Genomic DNA, 20521 nt, shown 5'->3' on the forward strand with positions numbered 1-20521 from the left:
GTCTCCTGGAACAGACCTTTGATTATACGGGCCTTTAACTGCAGCCTGGAACATTTAAAATGTCAGCAGTCGGCATACACTGTCCAAGACATGCGGCGTGTGTGTGTGTGTGTGTGGCATACACATGTAAACGTGTGTGTTCCAGACTTGTTCCTGGAACGGCAAAACCCCGCTCTCTTTAGGAGGAGAAACTGCTCCCTTATACATGATGGGAAGGATTAGATCCTCCACTCTGAGGCTGTTTGTGATGCCTTCATATGGGAGCTGGTACATCTACAGGGCACAGAGAGCAACAACAGCTTTTCTCTTAGCTAAATAATACATAATAAATGATAAAGGGCTCAAAACTGGAATTGCACCATGTTAATAACCACTGTTCCTTAACTTAACTTAAACATAACTTATTAGACCCTTCAGTGGTCAGGACCCCATGGACCCTCACAGAGCAGGTACTATTTGGGTGGTGGATCATTCTCAGCACTGCAGTAACACTGACGTGGTGGTGGTGTGTTAGTGTGTGTTGTGCTGGTCTGAGTGGATCAGACACAGCAGTGCTGCTGGAGTTTTTAAACACTGCGTCCACTCACTGTCCACTCTATTAGACACTCTTACCTCATCAGTCCACCCTGTAGATGTAAAGTCAGAGGAGATAGCTCATCTGCTGCTGCACAGTTTGTGTTGGTCATCCTCTAGTCCTTCATCAGTGCCCACAGGATGCTGTTGGCTGGACTGGAAATTTTTGGTTGGTGGACTATTCTCAGTCCAGCAGCAACACTGAGGAGTTTAAAAACTCCAGCAGCACTGCTGTGTTACAGTGTCAGTGTTACTGCAGTGCTGAGAATGATCCACCACCCAAATAGTACCTGCTCTGTGAGGGTCCATGGGGTCCTGACCACTGAAGAACAGAGTAAAAGGGGGTAACAAAGTATCAGAGAAACAGATGGACTACAGTCTGTAACTGTACAACTACAAAGTGCTCCTATATAGTAAGTGGAGCTGATTAATGACCGTAGAAACAAGGAGGTGGTCATAATGTTATACAGTGAAACATAAAATAAAATGATTCCCTAAATAAAATAATTCTCTTCCGCAGTGTCCCAGTATAATAAACAATAATGCTGAACCGATTGACGAATGCATATATACATAAACATATATTGCTGTTGTGAGGACAAAACCTCAGATCTCCAATTTTGATGTTTTTCATTTTTTGACATAATTTGAAATTACCTGTTGCCCTTTACATAGTGTGTGAATTTCATGATGAATGGAGCAAAAGAAAAGGCCCAAAATTACTTGGAAATTTGGTTCCATTGACTTGCTTTAAAAGTAGAGTAGGTTGTTTCCTTCTCCTGTAAAGTTTCCATTTTGGAGATACGAGGTTTTGATCCGACAACAGTGAAATATATTTCCACATTAATGTAGTTTATACACACACACACACACACACACACACACACACAAACTGACGTGTGCGTAATTTTTTGGAGACACTGCTAAAAACAACTGGCCTAAAAATGCAGCTTTTGTCCAAAGGGATGTAGTGGGTGTAGTTTTATGATCTGGTTTCGCAAGGTTAGATTCTTGGCTGAAAAGAACCATCTGTCCCTTTAGAGACCAATTTTTTGGTCTAATGTAGGAGTGATCCGCACTTAATGGCCACCTCAGCCATGACCTTACACATCACGGTAGCAGAGGAGGAGGGTCATTAAAGTCAGTTGACAATAAAAAGATGTTTTGCTGTTTATTGCTCCTTTTACTGCCCTCTGCTGAACAGATGGAGCCAGAACATCTGGGAACAGCTCTGTCTCGAAGCAGTGTCTGTCTTTTTAGTAGAAAATATGATTACAGTGCATAACAGGAAAGTAGTCTTAAGTGAATTTACCAAACATTTAACAGGCCAGTCACTTGGCTTAAAGAATGACTTTCACTAATGAGAACTGCTGATCTCTTTCTACTGAATGCCTGCATGGCTGCTTTTATATTCATTTCAATGAGTTTTTATTTACAGGCAGTGGTTTTGAGTCATTATTTACAATTCCCAAATATCGTCAAATACTGACTTAGATCAGAATAAATAATTTGACAGCTCATGCTTTCATACAAATAATAGTTCATCATGACATATTTTAATTTAAACGTTAGGTTTTGTTTACATTCAGTATATTCACTAAATCAGCTTTATTGAAGGATATATATATATATATATATATATATATATATATATAACTTTGGAAAATGAAAGTGCCATTAAATATAAATAAAATAAAAACATGTTAATAAAGTGTATAAATCACTTTTGATTAAATAGTGAGTCTATATATAGATAGATAGATAGATAGATAGATAGATAGATAGATAGATAGATAGATAGATAGATAGATAGATGGATGGATGGATGGATGGATGGATGGATGGATGGATGGATGGATAGATTTGTTCACTGTTCTTACTGACTGTCTTATGCCAAATTCCCCTTCAATATAAAAAAGTTTAAACTATATATATCATACACCATCATAATCCAAATAAAGGTAAGTAGTTGGTAGTATTAACTTGCTTCTTAGTTCAGTTTCATAAGACAACAAAAAACATGAAATCATCAGTCAGCAGCTTGTGCAACTCAGTCCACTCTGTTTATCAAACAAGACAAAAAAGCAAAGCAAGATAAGACTTAAATTACTTTAATGTGTCGTAAAAAGAGTTTCTTTCTCTCCGTCTATTCATTCACACATATACAATATGGAAAGAGTACAGGACTACTCGCATACAAAACATAAATGCTCTAAAAGTGTACTGGCTTTTTCAGTCTGACCATTCGTTTGGTATGATACAATAATAAAGTGCACAGAATGCAGCATAATAGGTGAACACACCCAGTTAAACCCTCTACATTCAAAAAATATATTAACGTAGCTTTATGTGCATCATTAGTTCCCATATTTATGTTTCTTATTCTTGTTTTTTTTTTGAAACTGCAAACTGTACAGTGGCAGATACGTGCAAAAGTCAGAGACCACCCTTCCATAAATTCCCAAACAGAAAGGTTCATAAACATGAGTCGTTCGGTTTTGAGGAGATATTCCTGTTGGGATTAGATGTTAGAAGATTCTAAGATTTGTAGGTAGAAAGGAGAACCTCAAAGGAAAACAAGTTTAAAATAAAAACAAAACGCAGGAGATTCTCAACCTTTTCTCAGGTTCAAAAAAATGTTGTAAACATTACAGAAAATGGGACTCCTAACAACAACCTGCATAACCTGGCAGACCACCGAAACTGCCCCCATCAGAGAAACAGCACTTAAAGCTTTCCTCTTTAAGAGAGAAGATAAAATCAAGTTGCTTCAGATCTGAAACCATCCAAAGGAGATGCTGTCCATCCTATCAAGCTAAAATGCCGGTGTTCTCAGAGCTACAGACTGACCACTTCAGAGTCCAGATCTCAACCTCACCAGGTGCTTATGGGATTACTTGAATTGTGAGCAGCAAAACTGTAAAACCAGCTTCTAAGACTGAACTCTGGAGGTGGGAAATATAGGCAAATATGTTTTCTTGTGCTTCATGGTCATCCTGCCTAGAAATGAATTCAAATGAAGGGTGGTCTCTGACTTTTGCACTGTACTGTGTAATTCACTGTGAAGGGCAATACAACAGAGTTTGGCATCCTTCCAGCTCATATCAATTGACCCTACTTATGCCTGTGATGATTACACCTCTATTAGACTTAATGCATGAGTCAATCTTGGTAAAATCAACCGTTACAGTACTCACAGTCGAGAGGCTCGTAAATCTACCTCTTTGGACGAATAACACAGAACCGACGATTTAAAAACAAATATAGCTCGCAAAATTGGGTTCTAGATTGCAACGTTAGAGGAAACCAAATAATATGCATGTACAGAAACACTGCAACGGATCATGCTTCACTAAAATACCTCTAACTTCTGAGCTATGTTATAACTGCATTATGTACATGTAATTAGCTACCCATCTATAGTGGGTGACATTGAATTCTACTGTAATGTTTGTGTCAGTGAACTATATAAAATTCTGTCATAACATTCTTTGTCAGTCTTTTCTCATAAGTTCATCTTACATTTCACAAGGAGCTCAAACTTGGCATAACGTACATAACTATGCAGGTAATACTGAGCATCGCACAACACAATTCAACACTTCTACAACAACAAACTCATCCTGCTGCAAAGATAGACAGTCTATCCAAGGTCAAAGATGCAGATCAAAATGATGCCATCTGGTCGTTTCAGTCACAACTTATTTCATATTCAGTGCAATTTCATAAAGTATCAATACGTTTGACTAATACAGGTTTGTATAAATTGCACTGTACTCTGAATTTAACAACTTAACAACAGCATTCGGGCCTAAAACTAGCATTTAATTTGGTATTTGGTATTTGGTATTTGTTATGTAATATGTAATATGAGGAGGATGGGTCCCCCCTGGTGAGCCTGGTTCCTCCCAAGGTTTCTTCCTCAGCTCTGAGGGAGTTTTTTCCTTGCCACCGTCGCCCCTGGCTTGCCCACCAGGGGGGTCTTTACATTCTTGTTAAAACGGTCTTTTCTGGAATTCTGTGAAGCTGCTTTGTGACATCATCAGGTGTAAAAAGCGCTACAAATAAATTGGATTTGATTTGAATTGATATGTTTAGCACATCATTGCATCCCTCAGCCTCATGGTTTTAACGGAATCCGTAATTTTGTATTATTTTTATCCATCAATGGCCTCTCACTACAATAACCAGCATGCACTGCCCTCAATACATCCTGGCTGCTCGCCAATAATGTAAAGTCTGAGAAATGCATCTCTGTTGTTGGGTAGCATTTCTGACGTAGCAGTGACTTCCATCAGTTCAGCCGTCAATTGTTTATTTAGTGTCAAATGAATAATTCATTTCAAACAACTTGTAGTCTTTCGAATGTTCACCTTCAAGATGCATCATCAGAAGGGGGCTTTCCTCATCTTAAACCGAGAAAGCTCACTCAGAGACTACTGCGGCGCTGCTGTAAGTAGGCATATTTACAGCAGGCCGAGCAATGGCTCCATTTTGGCCAGAGTGTCCCTTTAAGGGCCGCTGCTATAAGGAGACAATTTAGTTGGTTATTAGTTTAACTGTTAAATCATTTTTACAAAAGTCTGTCCAAGTACTTGGGCATTGGGCTGTGAGTCATTTTGTTCCACGACCCACCTGCTTGTGATCTTTTCATGCCAAATTCATAAGTGATATCCTAAACAATAATACTAATGTTTTTGTTTATATATTAACTCTCAAATATAAGCAGCACTTTTAAAAAGCAGCTGAACGTGCACAAAATGTGACTGCAATTACCAGAATGGCAAAACTGTGCGAGACGTGATCCAGACAGAGCAGGCTAACAGGTAGGTAAATGTATACAAGTAATGTCCAGTAACTGATGGCACAGCAGGCTTGGTCCAGATGGCCTCAACTGGCAGAGTCAAAGCAGGCCAGCAGGTTTCTAGAAAGACCTACAAGGAGGCAGAATGAAAGCAGTTAATCCCATGATGTAGCTCTGTAGAGGCTGCCACTTTCTAAATGAATGAGCTGGATGCTCTGTGGTGGGTGACAGACTTACATTAGCTCTCTGGGGGGGGCACACACGAATTTCTACGTGATTGGCACATGTTCCTCTGCAATGTAAACAGAAGAGTCGTTTAAGGTTAGCATAGGAGAGTTCTCCTCCACTGTGTGTATGAATGCTAAGACCTGGCTGTACTTTCTCCACTGTATGTGTAAATGTTAGAAGCAAGCTGTACCTTCTCATGCAGGCGATGGTGGAGCTCTGGGTCTGAAAGCCAGGGGTGCTTCACAGCTTCGCCTGCACCTATTCTCCAGCTGAAAACACACACACACACACACACACACACACACACACACACACACACACACATCATTATGAACAAACAAGGTAGGAAAGAACTAAGGGATGGATGGATGGATGGATGGATGGATGGATGGATGGATGGATGGATGGATGGATGGAAGGGTGTAAGAATAGATGGATGGATCAATGGATGGATGCATGGATGGAGAGAAGAATGAATGGATGGATGGGTGTAGGAAGGGATGGATGGATGGATGGATGGATGGATGGATGGATGGATGGATGGATGGGTGAAGGAATGGATGGATGGAAGAAGAGAAGAATGGATGGATGGATGGATGGATGGATGGATGGATGGATGGGTGTAGGAATGGATGGATGGATGTATGGATGGAGAGAAGAATGAATGGATGGTTGGAAGAATGGATGGATGGGTGTAGGCATGGATGGATGGATAGATGGATGAATGGATGGATGGATGGATGGATGGATGGATGGGTGAAGGAATGGATGGATGGAAGAAGAGAAGAATGGATGGATGGATGGATGGATGGATGGATGGATGGATGGATGGATGGATGGATGGATGGATGGATGGATGGGTGTAGGAATGGATGGATGGATGTATGGATGGAGAGAAGAATGAATGGATGGTTGGAAGAATGGATGGATGGGTGTAGGCATGGATGGATGGATAGATGGATGGATGGATGGATGGATGGATGAATGGATGGATGGATGGATGGAAGGACGGACAGATGGATGATTAAAGCAAAAATAAATTGCATTCATTGTTATTTCTGGTTTGATAGCAGTGGCTGATAATTTATAATTACTTATTATTATTAAATGTTATTATTAAACTTATTAACATAACTTCGCTCTTAACTTCTAGTCAGTTATTGGCTATAACCCTAATACTGTGCCAATAATAATTACATTTCCATTGGTAAATCATGACTATTAGAGGTGGGCCATCAGTTCTATACATAAATGACAAAAAACTAGGGAAAAAAAACACCACTAAGAAAATGTGCTGATTCACATCAACATATTTTGGCCGTTCTAGATTAAAGTGGACAGTTGAAGTTTGTGGAAAACATCTTTCAGTGGCTCTTTCAGTAGAGAGCCCTGATGTTCAATAATCTGACTGAAACCTGGTCAGGCTACCACTCGTTCTCACAGTAAGTGATGTGTCTAGAACTTCCAGAAGGCCTAGAGTCATGTTTTTACTCACAAAATTGGTCCCATTTATTGTAAATCAGAGCAACTGGTTGGTTGCTCTGTTAGTTTGGTTGTTAGTTTAATGCATATGGCATTAGTTCAGCTCCTGAAGGCTTAACCAATGGGACAGCTTGCTTGGCTGTATCTACCTAAACACTTTGAGGGGAAAAGATCCTTACTGGATCATTTTCCTTTGGCCACTTCAAGAATGTAACCCTTTTCTTTCCATTCAAAACTGAACAATGAATTAAGAGCAAAATGCTTGTAGAGTTAGAACAAACATGATGATTCTATGAAATAAAATCTAACAAAAAATGTATTTTTTAGATCCCAGAAATCATTACGCCTTCTCTGTAGGCCTGTAGACATGCATCCCTAAGACAGACACCTTTTATTGAAGACAAGCAGTTTGGAGATGAAGTCCTTGGCTTCGTCTGAGATTCCCAAGAACTCGTCTTCCTCAAAGTTCCACTGGCAGGACAAGATGTTGTTCAGCGTCTCGTTGTCATCGTCACCAAGGAAAGGTGACAGACCACTCAGGCTGTTAAAGATAATCCAAAGTTTAAAGCTTAAGTGATGCTGTTTCAACCAGTGGTGCTTCAAATATCCTATCTTATCTGGATCTGAACATCCATAACTTGCCATAACTAGGGAAGGGATGGTTGCTGGTTTTAATGCTGTGTAATGATATAAATCCCAATGAAATTCAAACAATTAAAAATTACAATTATAGACTTTTTAAAACATCACAGTGGAATAAACAGCTCTACTCCTATATCCGCCCTGCTAAGTATTTCAGATATTTTAGAACAACAAATTTACTCAGACATGAATTTATCTTGGTTATAGTTGATTTTAGTGCTATAAAGCAATTCAAGAGTCTCAGTTATCAGTATAATACCTGTGGTGACATTATTTCAGTGTGTACTTTAACAATATTATAATTAAACCAATGCCACCCCATCCATATGCAGGACATTTTTCTTTTAAATCATAGCTCTCTGCTGCTGCAAGTGACACCATATTCCATTTGGTACTTTTGTTCTGAATGGATTTTAGCTCAGTCATTATACATCAAAGAGGAATTAGAGCTGTTCCAGATGAATTAGGCATTTAATCAGTTAACAATCAGCAGATTTAACAGAAAAATATCAAGCAAGGGAACAGAAAAACAGCTTGTTCTTATAGTGTTCTAGCCTAATTTCATGATTTTAGAGCTGTAATGTGTTTATATATATATATATATATGTCATTCTACCACTGTGGTCACAAACCAGGCATGAATGTATAATTCAAGCGTAAAAGAGATTGTAATATTGAACATCGGTGAGGTAACACCACTGATGGTAACACCACTGACAGTAACACCACTGACAGTAAGACCACTGACGGTAACACCACAGACAGTAAGACAACTAATGGTAACACCACTGATGGTAACACCTCTGACAGTAACACCACTGACAGTAAGACCACTAATGGTAACACCACTGGCAGTAACACCACTGACAGTAAGACCACTGACAGTAAGACCACTGACGGTAAGACCACTGACAGTAAGACCACTAATGGTAACACCACTGACAGTAACACCACTGACAATAAGACCACTGACAGTAACACCACTGACGGTAACACCACAGACAGTAAGACCACTAATGGTAACACCACTGATGGTAACACCTCTGACAGTAACACCACTGACAGTAAGACCACTGACAGTAAGACCACTGATGGTAACACCATTGACAAAATGACTCAAATCTGAGCTTCTCTAAAATACAGTCCACTGCCACTTCAGTCTTTTCAGTGTCATAGTATGTAGAAATTTGCTAATGTTACATTCAGGATGGTATTTCACTTCATTTTTAAAATCGCTTCATTATTACGTAACTGCTGACAGAAAAAAAATCATAATTATCATAACATCTGTTGGCTGATTTAGGAGTAGAACAATGAATACGCAGACATGCTGTGGCACACCATTTCCCTTCAAAATGAAAAATGACCCACGTTATCAAAGCGCACAGAAGAAAAACAGAGATAGGGACCGTAGTGATGTGTGCGGAAACCCTTACAGCATGTAGGCGATCACTCCAAGGCTCCACATGTCCGTGTTGAAGGACACAAAGTCGTAGTTGATCACTTCTGGGGCGAGAAACTCTGGAGTGCCAAAATTCACCCGTAACTTCTCCTTCGGCTTGTACCTGTACAAGAAAACAGAACATGGAATAATTATGAGCTCCAAAAAATCATTTGTCTTTTATCAAGAGTTATGATACCTAATAGGACGTTATGGTAATGTGACAGATAAAAAGTTGAACACATACTTCCTTGCGAGTCCAAAGTCAATGATCTTGACTTTGTTTGTCAGTCTGCTAACACAAAGGATATTCTCTGGCTGGAGAGACATGAAGAAAGAAATTATAAAGTGCTTATTAGAGCCATTATAATAGTACTGAACTCTTGAGTCACTGTTTTCAAGATTGAGTGCATCTTCACTTGTATTTTGATTTGATAGTGTAAATATAGTTGTCTGATAGAATGTAATCAAAAATAAAGTGAGAGCAAAAATAAAGTAAGAGCACACTTCACATATATAAGTATTAATAAGATCGTATAGATGTGCGCAAAAGTTTAAACACCCCCAGTTATAGTACAAATTAACTTCACACATTCCCAACTAGGAACTTGAATTCAAAATTTTTGCACACAATTTCGATTTATTGCATTATTTTTATTAAGGTTAATTGACCCTTATTAGTCCCACAACGGGGAAATTTCACCTCCACATTTAACCCATCCATGAAGTGAGCACACACACACTAGGGGGCAGTGAGCACACTTGCCCAGAGCGGTGGGCAGCCCAATTCACAGCGCCCAGGGAGCAATTAGGGGTTAGGTGTCTTGCTCAAGGACACCTCAGTCATGGACTGTCGGCTCTGGGGATCGAACCGGCGACCTTCCGGTCATGAGGCTGGTTCCCTAACCTCCAGCCCATGACTGCCCCACACATTCAGATTCAGATTCAGATTCAGATTCCTTTATTGATCCCAGGGGGAAATTGCAGTTGTTACAGTTGCAGCCATTTATGTAAAAATAAACACTTTACTAATAATTTAAGACAATATAGAGAAATTTACAGTACACCAGATTTAAGTACTCAAGAATATAGTAAGGTGGCGGTGATTTTGATAGTAATATGAAACATCAGGTATAGAGCAATTACAATTATTTAAATTAAGTTAGTGTCCCTCTTGAGTTATTGCACACACAATTGTTGTTATTGCACATATGAACAGTTTCTTCAGTATCTCTGAAGAAGAAAAACATAAACATTCAATGTGCCATAAATTTTGCCCTCACTTTTTTTTATTATGCATTAAAATGTGCTGAAGTCTGTTCTTTGTAAAGGATGTTTTCTCTTAATTTCACTTAGAAAATCAACAAAACATGCAAACTGGTCAAAGTGAGGTGCTCAAACGTTTGCCTATCGCTATATACTGAGGATTTCGGGGCTTATGGTACCTTCAGGTCCAGATGGAGGATGTACATTTTGTGCATGTAGCGCAGACCCTCGCAGATCTCTCTGATGAACATGACTGTGTCCAGTTCTGTCAGCTTATAGTTCTCGTCGATGATTCTGTCGAAAAGCTCCCCACCGTCCACACTGCCAGAGTACAGAGGGTCAGACAAAGAGAGCATCCCTTCAGCAGACTATGCAATTGTTACTGTACATCATTTATGATCATTTATAATGTGCTGACCTGAGCTACTTGTTAAATGAAAAGAACAATAAACAATATAAATACTACACTGTATTTACAATATAAACATACACTATAAAAGCTATACATAAATTCTACAGTTATAATGCATATTACCTTTTTCATGACCAGCTATTTTTATTGTATATTCAAACATAGAGACACTGAATGCAAATTGGTCTACATTGTCAAAACAGTGCTAAAGAATAGCATAACTCTCAGACAGCTGATTACATCAATAAAAATAGCCACAATAAAAGAGAAAAGCAAACGAGTAAAACAGTTGCATGAGACACATTCAACAGTGTCCACTAGAGGTCACCACTGGGTCGTGCTTTTGTTCCAATCAGGCCAGGATACAATCTAAGATTCCAGAAAGGTCTTTCATGGAAACAAGAGATGAGTGCGCTGTCTTTTCACCCTGTTCTCACTCTCAAATATAGTCTCACAGTTGTAAAAACAAATCCATGGATTACATACTATTCAAGGACGAGGATGATATCGTTCCGGGATTCGTAGGCGGCGTACAGCTGGATCAGGTTGGCGTGGTCCAGCTGGTTCATCACCTGAATCTCGTTCTTTACCACCTCCTATCAGAACACATCACACTCAGTGTTAAAACATTCAAAGAAACTAGCGAACCTGCCACATTTCGTAGGTTTCTGACACTATAAAACTAGAAGTTATAAGATTTAGTGATGATATTCAATAGAAAATTCAGTAACACAGTAATACAGTATAAGGGGTCATTGTAATGCACTAGGAATGCTCTAATTAAGCCTTTAAAAGCCAGTAGCTGGTAATGATGCTGCTCATCATCACTTTAGTAAGCAATAACTCAAACTCAAACATTTTCTATAGAACTTTTACTTGTGTATTACACGCCATAATCTTTTTCACAACCTTTATATAAGCACTGAGTGCACAACGTGCTCATTTTCTTATGATTTATATCAATTTCCAATAATAAATCACTATTTAGCTTTACATAAAGGCAAGATGACCTTCTAATATGAAAAATACACTGTGTAATATGAGGACTTATATATTGTACTGAAGGTGTTCTACTGATTATAGGCTTTATTTAAACATATGGCATGCATGGAGTATTAGAATATCCCCCTGTGCTGGAGTTATCAAACTATTCAATAATAATATTATTGTCGCTCAATAATGAAGTGCTACCAAAATTATCAATAACAATATTATAATGTCCTTGAATACTGAAATGTGACCCATAACGATATTATAATGTCCCTTGATACAAGTGTTACCAAAGTAATATTATAATGCCCCTCTATAATAATGCGTTACCAAAGTGGTCAGTAATGGTAATATTATAATGCCCCTCTATAATAATGTGTTACCAAAGTGGTCAGTAATGGTAATATTATAATGCCCCTCTATAATAATGCGTTACCAAAGTGGTCAGTAATGGTAATATTAGAATGTCCCTTTATAATAATGCGTTACCAAAGTGGTCAGTAATGGTAATATTATAATGTCCCTCTATAATAATGCGTTACCAAAGTGGTCAATAATGGTAATATTATAATGTCCCTCTATAATAATGTGTTACCAAAGTGGTCAGTAATGGTAATATTATAATGTCCCTCTATAATAATGCGTTACCAAAGTGGTCAATAATGGTAATATTATAATGTCCCTCTATAATAATGCGTTACCAAAGTGGTCAGTAATGGTAATATTATAATGCCCCTCTATAATAATGCGTTACCAAAGTGGTCAATAATAGTAATATTATAATGCCCCTCTATAATAATGCGTTACCAAAGTGGTCAGTAATGGTAATATTATAATGTCCCTCTATAATAATGCGTTACCAAAGTGGTCAGTAATGGTAATATTAGAATGTCCCTTTATAATAATGCGTTACCAAAGTGGTCAATAATGGTAATATTATAATGTCCCTCTATAATAATGCGTTACCAAAGTGGTCAGTAATGGTAATATTATAATGTCCCTCTATAATAATGCGTTACCAAAGTGGTCAATAATAGTAATATTATAATGCCCCTCTATAATAATGCGTTACCAAAGTGGTCAGTAATGGTAATATTATAATGTCCCTCTATAATAATGCGTTACCAAAGTGGTCAGTAATGGTAATATTAGAATGTCCCTTTATAATAATGCGTTACCAAAGTGGTCAGTAATGGTAATATTATAATGCCCCTCTATAATAATGCGTTACCAAAGTGGTCAGTAATGGTAATATTATAATGCCCCTCTATAATAATGCGTTACCAAAGTGGTCAATAATGGTAATATTATAATGTCCCTCTATAATAATGCGTTACCAAAGTGGTCAATAATGGTAATATTATAATGTCCCTCTATAATAATGCGTTACCAAAGTGGTCAATAATGGTAATATTATAATGTCCCTCTATAATAATGCGTTACCAAAGTGGTCAATAATGGTAATATTATAATGTCCCTCTATAATAATGCGTTACCAAAGTGGTCAGTAATGGTAATATTATAATGCCCCTCTATAATAATGCGTTACCAAAGTGGTCAGTAATGGTAATATTATAATGCCCCTCTATAATAATGCGTTACTAAAGTGGTCAGTAATGGTAATATTATAATGTCCCTCTATAATAATGCGTTACTAAAGTGGTCAGTAATGGTAATATTATAATGCCCCTCTATAATAATGCGTTACTAAAGTGGTCAGTAATGGTAATATTATAATGTCCCTCTATAATAATGCGTTACCAAAGTGGTCAGTAATGGTAATATTATAATGCCCCTCTATAATAATGCGTTACCAAAGTGGTCAGTAATGGTAATATTATAATGCCCCTCTATAATAATGCGTTACCAAAGTGGTCAGTAATGGTAATATTATAATGTCCCTCTATAATAATGTGTTACCAAAGTGGTCAGTAATGGTAATATTATAATGCCCCTCTATAATAATGCGTTACCAAAGTGGTCAGTAATGGTAATATTATAATGCCCCTCTATAATAATGCGTTACCAAAGTGGTCAGTAATGGTAATATTATAATGTCCCTCTATAATAATGCGTTACCAAAGTGGTCAGTAATGGTAATATTATAATGTCCCTCTATAATAATGCGTTACCAAAGTGGTCAGTAATGGTAATATTATAATGTCCCTCTATAATAATGCGTTACCAAAGTGGTCAGTAATGGTAATATTATAATGTCCCTCTATAATAATGCGTTACCAAAGTGGTCAGTAATGGTAATATTATAATGTCCCCTCTATAATAATGCGTTACCAAAGTGGTCAGTAATGGTAATATTATAATGCCCCTCTATAATAATGCGTTACCAAAGTGGTCAGTAATGGTAATATTATAATGTCCCTCTATAATAATGCGTTACCAAAGTGGTCAGTAATGGTAATATTATAATGCCCCTCTATAATAATGCGTTACCAAAGTGGTCAGTAATGGTAATATTATAATGTCCCTCTATAATAATGCGTTACCAAAGTGGTCAGTAATGGTAATATTATAATGCCCCCTCTATAATAATGCGTTACCAAAGTGGTCAGTAATGGTAATATTATAATGTCCCTCTATAATAATGCGTTACCAAAGTGGTCAGTAATGGTAATATTATAATGTCCCCTCTATAATAATGCGTTACCAAAGTGGTCAGTAATGGTAATATTATAATGCCCCTCTATAATAATGCGTTACCAAAGTGGTCAGTAATGGTAATATTATAATGCCCCTCTATAATAATGCGTTACCAAAGTGGTCAGTAATGGTAATATTATAATGCCCCTCTATAATAATGCGTTACCAAAGTGGTCAGTAATGGTAATATTATAATGTCCCTCTATAATAATGCGTTACCAAAGTGGTCAGTAATGGTAATATTATAATGTCCCTCTATAATAATGCGTTACCAAAGTGGTCAGTAATGGTAATATTATAATGCCCCCTCTATAATAATGCGTTACCAAAGTGGTCAGTAATGGTAATATTATAATGCCCCTCTATAATAATGCGTTACCAAAGTGGTCAGTAATGGTAATATTATAATGCCCCTCTATAATAATGCGTTACCAAAGTGGTCAGTAATGGTAATATTATAATGCCCCTCTATAATAATGCGTTACCAAAGTGGTCAGTAATGGTAATATTATAATGCCCCTCTATAATAATGCGTTACCAAAGTGGTCAGTAATGGTAATATTATAATGACCCTCTATAATAATGCGTTACCAAAGTGGTCAGTAATGGTAATATTATAATGCCCCTCTATAATAATGCGTTACCAAAGTGGTCAGTAATGGTAATATTATAATGCCCCTCTATAATAATGCGTTACCAAAGTGGTCAGTAATGGTAATATTATAATGTCCCTCTATAATAATGCGTTACCAAAGTGGTCAGTAATGGTAATATTATAATGCCCCTCTATAATAATGCGTTACCAAAGTGGTCAAGTAATGGTAATATTATAATGTCCCTCTATAATAATGCGTTACCAAAGTGGTCAGTAATGGTAATATTATAATGCCCCTCTATAATAATGCGTTACCAAAGTGGTCAGTAATGGTAATATTATAATGCCCCTCTATAATAATGCGTTACCAAAGTGGTCAGTAATGGTAATATTATAATGCCCCTCTATAATAATGCGTTACCAAAGTGGTCAGTAATGGTAATATTATAATGCCCCTCTATAATAATGCGTTACCAAAGTGGTCAGTAAGGTAATATTATAATGCCCCTCTATAATAATGTGTTACCAAAGTGGTCAGTAATGGTAATATTATAATGTCCCTCTATAATAATGCGTTACCAAAGTGGTCAGTAATGGTAATATTATAATGCCCCTCTATAATAATGCGTTACTAAAGTGGTCAGTAATGGTAATATTATAATGTCCCTCTATAATAATGCGTTACCAAAGTGGTCAGTAATGGTAATATTATAATGTCCCTCTATAATAATGCGTTACCAAAGTGGTCAGTAATGGTAATATTAGAATGTCCCTTTATAATAATGCGTTACCAAAGTGGTCAGTAATGGTAATATTATAATGTCCCTCTATAATAATGCGTTACCAAAGTGGTCAGTAATGGTAATATTATAATGTCCCTCTATAATAATGCGTTACCAAAGTGGTCAGTAATGGTAATATTATAATGCCCCTCTATAATAATGCGTTACCAAAGTGGTCAGTAATGGTAATATTATAATGTCCCTCTATAATAATGCGTTACCAAAGTGGTCAGTAATGGTAATATTATAATGCCCCTCTATAATAATGCGTTACCAAAGTGGTCAGTAATGGTAATATTATAATGCCCCTCTATAATAATGCGTTACCAAAGTGGTCAGTAATGGTAATATTATAATGCCCCTCTATAATAATGCGTTACCAAGTGGTCAGTAATGGTAATATTAGAATGTCCCCTCTTATAATAATGCGTTACCAAAGTGGTCAGTATGGTAATATTATAATGTCCCTCTATAATAATGCGTTACCAAAGTGGTCAATAATGGTAATATTATAATGTCCCTCTATAATAATGCGTTACCAAAGTGGTCAATAATGGTAATATTATAATGTCCCTCTATAATAATGCGTTTACCAAAGTGGTCAGTAATTGGTAATATTATAATGTCCCTCTATAATAATGCGTTACCAAAGTGGTCAGTAATGGTAATATTATAATGTCCCTCTATAATAATGCGTTACCAAAGTGGTCAGTAATGGTAATATTATAATGCCCCTCTATAATAATGCGTTACCAAAGTGGTCAGTAATGGTAATATTATAATGCCCCTCTATAATAATGCGTTACCAAAGTGGTCAGTAATGGTAATATTATAATGTCCCTCTATAATAATGCGTTACCAAAGTGGTCAATAATGGTAATATTATAATGTCCCTCTATAATAATGCGTTACCAAAGTGGTCAGTAATGGTAATATTATAATGTCCCTCAGTAATGGTAATATTATAATGTCCCTCTATAATAATGCGTTACCAAAGTGGTCAGTAATGGTAATATTATAATGCCCCTCTATAATAATGCGTTACCAAAGTGGTCAGTAATGGTAATATTATAATGTCCCTCTATAATAATGCGTTACCAAAGTGGTCAGTAATGTTAATATTATAATGCCCCTCTATAATAATGCGTTACCAAAGTGCTCAGTAATGGTAATATTATAATGTCCCTCTATAATAATGCGTTACCAAAGTGGTCAGTAATGGTAATATTATAATGTCCCTCTATAATAATGCGTTACCAAAGTGGTCAGTAATGGTAATATTATAATGCCCCTCTATAATAATGCGTTACCAAAGTGGTCAGTAATGGTAATATTATAATGTCCCTCTATAATAATGCGTTACCAAAGTGGTCAGTAATGGTAATATTATAATGTCCCTCTATAATAATGCGTTACCAAAGTGGTCAGTAATGGTAATATTATAATGCCCCTCTATAATAATGCGTTACCAAAGTGGTCAGTAATGGTAATATTAGAATGTCCCTCTATAATAATGCGTTACCAAAGTGGTCAGTAATGGTAATATTATAATGCCCCTCTATAATAATGCGTTACCAAAGTGGTCAGTAATGGTAATATTATAATGTCCCTCTATAATAATGCGTTACCAAAGTGGTCAATAATGGTAATATTATAATGTCCCTCTATAATAATGCGTTACCAAAGTGGTCAGTAATGGTAATATTATAATGCCCCTCTATAATAATGCGTTACCAAAGTGGTCAGTAATGGTAATATTAGAATGTCCCTCTATAATAATGCGTTACCAAAGTGGTCAGTAATGGTAATATTATAATGCCCCTCTATAATAATGCGTTACCAAAGTGGTCAGTAATAGTAATATTATAATGTCCCTCTATAATAATGCGTTACCAAAGTGGTCAATAATGGTAATATTATAATGTCCCTCTATAATAATGCGTTACTAAAGTGGTCAGTAATGGTAATATTATAATGTCCCTCTATAATAATGCGTTACCAAAGTGGTCAGTAATGGTAATATTATAATGTCCCTCTATAATAATGCGTTACCAAAGTGGTCAGTAATGGTAATATTATAATGTCCCTCTATAATAATGTGTTACCAAAGTGGTCAGTAATGGTAATATTATAATGCCCCTCTATAATAATGCGTTACCAAAGTGGTCAGTAATGGTAATATTATAATGCCCCTCTATAATAATGCGTTACCAAAGTGGTCAATAATGGTAATATTATAATGTCCCTCTATAATAATGCGTTACCAAAGTGGTCAATAATGGTAATATTATAATGTCCCTCTATAATAATGCGTTACCAAAGTGGTCAATAATGGTAATATTATAATGTCCCTCTATAATAATGCGTTACCAAAGTGGTCAATAATGGTAATATTATAATGTCCCTCTATAATAATGCGTTACCAAAGTGGTCAATAATGGTAATATTATAATGTCCCTCTATAATAATGCGTTACCAAAGTGGTCAGTAATGGTAATATATAATGCCCTCTATAATAATATGCGTTACCAAAGTGGTCAGTATGGTAATATTATAATGTCCCTCTATATAATGCGTTACCAAAGTGGTCAATAATGGTAATATTATAATGTCCCTCTATAATAATGCGTTACCAAAGTGGTCAGTAATGGTAATATTATAATGCCCCCTCTATAATAATGCGTTACCAAAGTGGTCAGTAATGGTAATATTATAATGTCCCTCTAATAATAATGCGTTACCAAAGTGGTCAGTAATGGTAATATTATAATGTCCCTCTATAATAATGCGTTACCAAGTGGTCAGTAATGGTAATATTATAATGGCCCTCTATAATAATAGCGTTACCAAAGTGGTCAGTAATGGTTAATATTATAATTGCCCCCTCTAGTAGATAGATGTCGTTACTCACTAAGTGGTCCAGTAATGGTAATATTATTAATGTCCCTCTATAATAATATCGGCGTTACCAAAGTGGTCAGTAATGGTAATATTATATGTCCCCTCTATAATAATGCGTTACCAAAGTGGTCAGTAATGGTAATATTATAATGTCCCTCTATAATAATGCGTTACCAAAGTGGTCAGTAATGGTAATATTATAATGCCCCTCTATAATAATGCGTTACCAAAGTGGTCAGTAATGGTAATATTAGAATGTCCCTCTATAATAATGCGTTACCAAAGTGGTCAGTAATGGTAATATTATAATGCCCCTCTATAATAATGCGTTACCAAAGTGGTCAGTAATGGTAATATTATAATGTCCCTCTATAATAATGCGTTACCAAAGTGGTCAGTAATGGTAATATTATAATGTCCCTCTATAATAATGCGTTACCAAAGTGGTCAGTAATGGTAATATTATAATGCCCCTCTATAATAATGCGTTACCAAAGTGGTCAGTAATGGTAATATTATAATGCCCCTCTATAATAATGCGTTACCAAAGTGGTCAGTAATGGTAATATTATAATGCCCCTCTATAATAATGCGTTACCAAAGTGGTCAGTAATGGTAATATTAGAATGTCCCTCTATAATAATGCGTTACCAAAGTGGTCAATAATGGTAATATTATAATGTCCCCTCTATAATAATGCGCTTACCAAGTGGTCAGTAATGGTAATATTATAATGCCCCTCTATAATAATGCGTTACCAAAGTGGTCAGTAATGGTAATATTATAATGTCCCTCTATAATAATGCGTTACCAAAGTGGTCAATAATGGTAATATTATAATGTCCCTCTATAATAATGCGTTACCAAAGTGGTCAGTAATGGTAATATTATAATGCCCTCTATAATAATGGCGTTACCAAAGTGGTCAATAATGGTAATAATATAATGTCCCTCTATAGAATAATGGCCGTTACCAAAGTGCGTCAGTAATGGTAATATTATAATGCCCCTCTATAATAATGCGTTACCAAAGTGGTCAGTAATGGTAATATTATAATGCCCCTCTATAATAATGCGTTACCAAAGTGGTCAATAATGGTAATATTATAATGTCCCTCTATAATAATGCGTTACCAAAGTGGTCAGTAATGGTAATATTATAATGCCCCTCTATAATAATGCGTTACCAAAGTGGTCAGTAATGGTAATATTATAATGTCCCTCTATAATAATGCGTTACCAAAGTGGTCAGTAATGGTAATATTATAATGCCCCTCTATAATAATGCGTTACCAAAGTGGTCAGTAATGGTAATATTATAATGCCCCTCTATAATAATGCGTTACCAAAGTGGTCAGTAATGGTAATATTATAATGCCCCTCTATAATAATGCGTTACCAAAGTGGTCAGTAATGGTAATATTATAATGCCCCTCTATAATAATGCGTTACCAAAGTGGTCAGTAATGGTAATATTATAATGCCCCTCTATAATAATGCGTTACCAAAGTGGTCAGTAATGGTAATATTATAATGCCCCTCTATAATAATGTGTTACCAAAGTGGTCAGTAATGGTAATATTATAATGCCCCTCTATAATAATGCGTTACCAAAGTGGTCAGTAATGGTAATATTATAATGCCCCTCTATAATAATGCGTTACCAAAGTGGTCAGTAATGGTAATATTATAATGCCCCTCTATAATAATGCGTTACCAAAGTGGTCAGTAATGGTAATATTATAAT

The 20521-nt window shown here is 36.3% G+C and overlaps 1 protein-coding gene across 1 annotated transcript in view; it reads right to left on the reverse strand.

Moving 5' to 3' along the window:
• Positions 1-4677: 4677 nt before the first annotated feature.
• The window catches only part of mylk4a (myosin light chain kinase family, member 4a), a 40358-nt gene continuing 24514 nt past the window's right edge, over positions 4678-20521 (reverse strand). The window contains exons 7-14 of the mRNA XM_037546193.1: positions 11335-11444; positions 10616-10757; positions 9418-9488; positions 9166-9294; positions 7476-7628; positions 5796-5874; positions 5615-5669; positions 4678-5507 (exon numbers count right to left, since the gene is read on the reverse strand). Of these exons, the coding sequence (XP_037402090.1) occupies positions 5616-5669; positions 5796-5874; positions 7476-7628; positions 9166-9294; positions 9418-9488; positions 10616-10757; positions 11335-11444 (738 nt within the window). The 3' untranslated portion in view covers positions 4678-5507; position 5615. The remainder of the gene's footprint in view (positions 5508-5614; positions 5670-5795; positions 5875-7475; positions 7629-9165; positions 9295-9417; positions 9489-10615; positions 10758-11334; positions 11445-20521) is intronic.

Source organism: Pygocentrus nattereri, chromosome 2 (genome assembly GCF_015220715.1).
Source record: "Pygocentrus nattereri isolate fPygNat1 chromosome 2, fPygNat1.pri, whole genome shotgun sequence".
In the NCBI taxonomy this organism is placed as follows: domain Eukaryota; kingdom Metazoa; phylum Chordata; class Actinopteri; order Characiformes; family Serrasalmidae; genus Pygocentrus; species Pygocentrus nattereri.